The 6080-nt window shown below is 32.1% G+C and overlaps 2 protein-coding genes across 2 annotated transcripts; one reads left to right on the top strand and one right to left on the bottom strand.

Moving 5' to 3' along the window:
* Positions 1 to 1330: 1330 nt before the first annotated feature.
* Positions 1331 to 3640, top strand: spn-F (Protein spindle-F). Its single transcript, XM_012359594.2, has 5 exons — positions 1331 to 2090; positions 2181 to 2445; positions 2518 to 2609; positions 2681 to 2873; positions 3047 to 3640. Exons 1-5 carry the CDS (start codon positions 1869 to 1871, stop codon positions 3346 to 3348), a joined length of 1074 nt encoding a protein of 357 aa, XP_012215017.1. The 5' UTR covers positions 1331 to 1868; the 3' UTR covers positions 3349 to 3640.
* On the bottom strand, positions 3637 to 4911 carry mRpL32 (mitochondrial ribosomal protein L32). Its single transcript, XM_012359595.2, has 4 exons — positions 4754 to 4911; positions 4300 to 4560; positions 4006 to 4148; positions 3637 to 3924 (listed from the first exon to the last, which is right to left on the bottom strand). Exons 1-4 carry the CDS (start codon positions 4842 to 4844, stop codon positions 3805 to 3807), a joined length of 615 nt encoding a protein of 204 aa, XP_012215018.1. The 5' UTR covers positions 4845 to 4911; the 3' UTR covers positions 3637 to 3804.
* Between the last annotated feature and the right edge of the window lie 1169 nt (positions 4912 to 6080).

The following is a 6080-nucleotide window of genomic DNA, read 5'->3' as shown; positions in this document are numbered from 1 at the left end:
CAACTAGAAAATGCATTTAGACCAAGCTATCGACGTATCCACAACCAAACTGATCGGACAAAAGCGAAAGGTATTAATTATTTTTTCATTGGAAGCAAAGAAAAATTATAAGGTAACTTACGCATGACAAGGCACGGGACTAGTTCTGACACAATGATCGGCAAAAATCAAATAACGGCATTTCATTTTCGATATGTATAGCGAGACTCGGATCGAAACGGGTCCGCACCTACCAAAGACACCGTCCTTGCACGCTCACTTGCAGCGCATTTCCATACGAAACGCGTAACCGCATGCCAGTAGTCGAGATAGACAGATAAGAAACCGTATTACAACGGTAGACGAAAATTCTCAAATATAATGGGATAAAATTTGTATGCAAGAAGGATTTATCTGACGAACATTTTAGCGATATGTTTCTCTGCAGATTATGTTTTCACGATGGCATATTTAAAGTGCTGCAATTTAACTCACAATCAGTATTCAAACGTGTCCCTTCTCTTCTATTTCTAACTACAAACAGCCGTGAAATTAACGAAGAATCAGATCATTTTTCTTTATGCGTCGATGAAAATAATTTATCAAAGGCCGACAAGAAATATAGCGATAGCAGAATAAATCCCGCGACTTTACTCTCTTCACCCACAGTGCAGAATAATAATGCGACTTTTTGTGTGGAAATGAGGTTGAGAAAGAGGAATGTTCAAGTCGAGCATCGAGAGAAACAGTATCATGCGGAACTTCTTCTGCGCGGTATTTATCTTTCCGAACTAATTAAGCGCGAACTATTGTCTGAAGCTTATTAAAAATTAGCTTTCCAAAATATTTGCTGTTTCTCTACGTTGATTTAAACTGCATTGACTTATACTTTTAAAAGACATCTCATAGAAAAACAATAATTTGCCAAACAACAATCATTTCGATATTTTACAAAGGTACTCGTAAAAATATTGTTAGAAATTGCTGATTTTCAACTTATATATAATAAATAAATATCATAAATTTTATACCACAAAATAAAAAATGCAAAATGATTAAGAAAAGATGTGAAAAAGCTGGAAAATCGAATTAACAATATAAAACAATGACTACATGCGAAAGTTTTTAACACATTTCCAAAATATTATTTTAAATCACGAATTATTTAGAAAATAAGACATCTTTTTAAATTATTGTATTAAAAAAATTTTCTTTAGATTGTAATCATTTTCATATCATGAAGAATATGCAATATCTCGATATACGGCGGCGCCGACATCTGTTGTGAATTGATAAGCCAAATCAGCTGATTGTTGAATTGCGTTTCCGTAACTTACCTTCTACCATCTGCCGTAAAGTACGGTTTCTCCAAGTCGGATTTATTGTTCGCTATCCACTTCGACAAATATTAATCTCACGTTATTTTATCTGTCCGTGTTTACATCCTATCGTTGAACTAATACGTTATCATGCGGAACACGCATAGTATTTTTACAGTCGGCGAGAGGAATGGTGGGGAACAACCAGCTGATGATCAGATGACAAGCGTGCTGCTTTGCGACGCTCATAAATCTAATGGAAAATGGGGAATCACCGACACCACGTCATTTCGCTGTAACAGAGTGATTTTCATTAATGTTAACACAAAGTGATTTTTAAAAATACGAGTGTCACGACTTGTGAGAAAGCTAGCATGCACGTATGAGCGTGAAAAGGTTTATTTAAACTAAACAAACAAAATGTAGGATTACCTAACCTCGCAGTGTGATAAGATAAAAAGATTAACGGAAGTTTGAAAGGCGCAGTGCGAAATATATATTATTTTACTCGAAGACTGCGCCACGAAGCGTGTCTCTCTCGTTAATAAAGTTAAAATTGAATCACAAGCGATGAGCGACGTCGAGAACCCGGAAAATGATATCGTCGGATCGTATTACGCGTTGCTGGTTGCCTTCAAAACTATGAAAGAGCGTTGTCAGCAATTGCAGATACGAATGGCAGCGGTCGAAGCAGAAAACGTATGTCTTAGACTCCAGTGTGGCAAGGATCTTTCCACAGCTGTTGTCAAAGTTGAGGACAGTGGCGACAAGTCAGCATTACAAATACTACAAGTGCGTGAAATTGAAACTTGAATTGGAGATTTTTATTTTTTAAATTGTGCAACAACGTAAATAATGTTTACATTATTCTTTTGTTTACAGGAAAAAGTAGAAGAGCTTACAAAACAAAAATCTCAGCTATCCCATCACATTTTTATGGTAGCGGCGGAAAATCGTCAGTTGTGGAATAGATTGACAAGATTGACAAAGACTAATAAATCTTTAGGTAGTCAGTTGACAAAAATTTCAGATACACTTAAGCAGCATCCCATCACACAGCCATCTGAGATCATAACGTATAATTTTCGTGACGCCTCTAGTCTGAACAAACAAGATATTAATAAGAAAAATTTATTAACTACAGATGGTTCGTATAAAATAAATACAAAATTAAAATGACAATCTTGTGATGATTAATAACAAAATTTTTATTATTTAGGTGAGAGAGAACAAAGTTTGGAAGAAATATCCCTTCGATTGATAAATAGTATTATGTTGGAAAAGTCTGATCTTGAACAACAATATGCAGAAGTAAGTGAATAAAAATATTTGTAACTCATTGAAATTTTTCATCTATCATTAAATCTGTCATTCTCATGCAGATGGTGGAGTTACATAACAGTGCAGAGTTAAATTTACAAAACATTGGTTTTACGTATCCAGAAGATTCTGACATGGATTCACTGGAACAACTAAAACAGCATGAAATTCGATTGTCGCAAACTAAAGATGCCTTACTTGGACAACAAACCAGATTAAAAAGGGCCTTACAGAATCTTAAAAAGATGAGAAAAGGTAAGTAATTTAGATTATTCTAATGTCAAGACCTACTTCGTTGTTATTGATTAAATAAACCTAATTTAATAATTTTCTTTTTTTCTTTCGTTATAACATATTTTAACATTGTAAATTCAGTTAGAATTTAGAGAAAATTATTTTTATTTATTCAAAATATATATATTTTTTAGGAGCAGTATGTGGTAATTGTCGAGAGAATGCAAATAAAAAGATGTGCCAAACGGGTACACAATTTGACTCTGATGATAGTTTCAAGGAACACGGAGCTACTCAGACTAGTCTTATGACACCCAGTATTTCTATAGATAAATATTCTAATCTTAATGATAATATGGATACAGATACTAATACATGTCCATTGTGTGGGATTGTTTATGGAAAATCCATACCGTTTGCGGAGTTTCATGAACATGTTTTAAGTCATTTTACTAAGGAAGTTTCTTCTGTAGAGGATTCCGAGCTCGCACATTAATATTGTTAGCTTAAGATTCCAAGAATTATGAAAAATTTTATACCGAATAGGTGACTGGAGAGACAAAATATTAAAATAGAAATATATATATACGATATAGTGTAAACTATAAGCTAATAATGCAACAGAAAACGATGAAACAAAGAATGACAGTACTGTGTGTTGCATAAAGATGTATTTATTTTTATATCAACTAACGCGGTTGCAAAGTGAATGTAAAATCTACGTACTATTAAATGAGTAATATTAATAGTAATTGTGAATATTTACGTAATAAAACTCTTCACATTTATTTTTTTTTTTTATATTGTATTTAATTATTCATTGAAACATACTACCTACAAAGTAAAATATTCCAATATTTTTTATTTCCAAAAATGTCGAATACTTCACCTTTTCGACAGGTATATCTCAGCTTTTGACTGCAAGATGTTGAAATCTATTTTTAAGCATGTTTTATGCAAGATGAGTAGGTTTAACATCTTTTTTATCAGATGGTTCCTGCGTTGTTGGCTCAAGTAAATTTTGGTGAAACCATGAAGGTCTCTTCTTTGGCATCTCGACTATTCTTTGATTCTGAATTAAAGGAGATATAAGTTAAATCCATGTTTATGCAAAACTATAAATTATATATTAAGCAAAGCAAATTTTTAATACCTTCCAAAATTCATCATTTTTATCATCTTTTTCTCCATCATACAGTACAATTACATTTTCTTCTACTGGACTTAAACCTAATTCTTTTTGAATAGCATCTTGCATCTCTTTAGTCTCAAGTTTTACTTTTTCATAACAATGTCCTAAATAGAAAAAAATTTATATGCTTACAATTTTTTATATTCTTATACGCAAGACTTTTAGATTATGTTATTTTTATATTTACATACAGTTTAAACTATTTTTTCATCTTTTCTACAATTTATGCAATTATTGTTATTTTAGAGAACTTACCACATAGACGGTTAGCTTCATAATTGTGACTGCAATTAGGACACATTAATATATTAGTTTTTGCAACATGTGGCTTCCATACATATTCTTTTATTCCAAATCTTCTTTTCAGTCTCTTTTCTATAGTACGCCGTTTAGTTGGAACTGCCCATAAAATAGCATTGTTGAAAATTTCTTTCAGAGTTTGGCTACCCAAATGATTAACAACCAGCTTCGGTTCGCTCGTCGGAAAATTGTTGCAATCAATTACACATAGTGGTCCTGCAAAATAAAATTAAAAAGCATTTTTTAACTTAATATAATAAAAAAATTCATTCAAAATTTAAATCATGCTTGATAAAACATTCCTTAATTGAGGTTAAGAAACACAAAATTTAAATACTCACTTAAATTGTCCACACTAACTTTTAAAATTCAATTCAGCGTAGACTTATAGATATTAATTTTTAATTACCTGGTGGAAAACCTCGACCAAAAATTGTTTGGATCGCCTGTTCAAATTTTTGAACAGCCAAACTTAATCTATTCATTACACTGCCTGCCATTTCATTCTGATACGATCCTTAGGTCTGTTCTTTATAGCTGAACTAGTGCAGCTTACCATCCCGGAAAATAGATGTAACACGGACATGAACTAACCATAACTCTTAAGCCGAGAGCACAAGCTTTTACATAAAGCATAACGCATAAGCATAAGGAAATTGATTGGTCTATATATATTGGCCGGAGCACAGACTTTTGCATAAAGCATAACGCATAAGCATAAGGAAATTGATTGGTCCATTTCCTTATGCATTTGCTTATGCTTATATATAGACCAATCAATTTCCTTATGCTTATGCGTTATGCTTTATGTAAAAGTCTGTGCTCCGGCCTTTACCATTCCGGAAAATGGATGTGGCTATGTAGTTCCAGGCAAGCTGTAAAATGGATGCACGCGCCGCTAGTGTACGGCCGAAAAAAAGCGTCGTACGAAAAACGGCAGCGTGACAAAATCTATAGAGAGAAGGTTACCTCATGCACAAAGAGGGATGAGCGGCAAGAGGGGCTAATGCTGTGCGGGGCGAGCGGCAAGAGGGGCAATGAGATCTCATCGTCAAACAGTAGCTGTCTCTCTCGCACGCTTTAGTGTTTTCTCTCTCGCTCCTTTAATATAGAAATGTTTTGAGTTTTTATCGAAAAAATACTTTTATTTTGTAAAATATTGATAGCACTGGAAATTGCGTAATAAAAATTGAAAAGTAAATTAGAAAGGCGCTATAAATGACATATATTGCAAATTATAGCGCTAGATATTTAACGTTTATAATGTTAAATATCGCTGCAACAGATGCATTTGTAATACAAATTGCTTTGTACTCGTATTTAGACTGTAATATCAATGAAAATAAAATATAATTTGGGGATATACACAAAAAACATCATTTGTAAAGTAGTAAAATAAAAGAAAAAATAGTACATATTTAAAAATTATTTTTAAAATAATATTTACTGTTTATATGCATTATTTACAAAAGAAATACTATAAAGAAATTTATTTTTTATATTTAATTGTGAAAACCTCAAAAATTGTCAAGAAATTGTAACTGAAATTCATAAATGTAAGTACAATTCTAGGGTAATATAAAAAGCATCATACACAAATTTATTATGATACAAACTTAAATAATGAAATTGTAATATATGTTTCAACATTGCAAATGTGAATATTTATATAATAAAATTTATAAAGTGGTAACAATTTTCAAATATTTGCTAATGAAATATAAAAATTGTATGTA

The sequence above is a fragment of the Linepithema humile genome, chromosome 7 (assembly GCF_040581485.1).
Source record: "Linepithema humile isolate Giens D197 chromosome 7, Lhum_UNIL_v1.0, whole genome shotgun sequence".
NCBI classification, from domain to species: domain Eukaryota; kingdom Metazoa; phylum Arthropoda; class Insecta; order Hymenoptera; family Formicidae; genus Linepithema; species Linepithema humile.
Note: the sequence above shows the minus strand (reverse complement) of the source record. Positions and strands in the feature narration are given on the sequence as shown.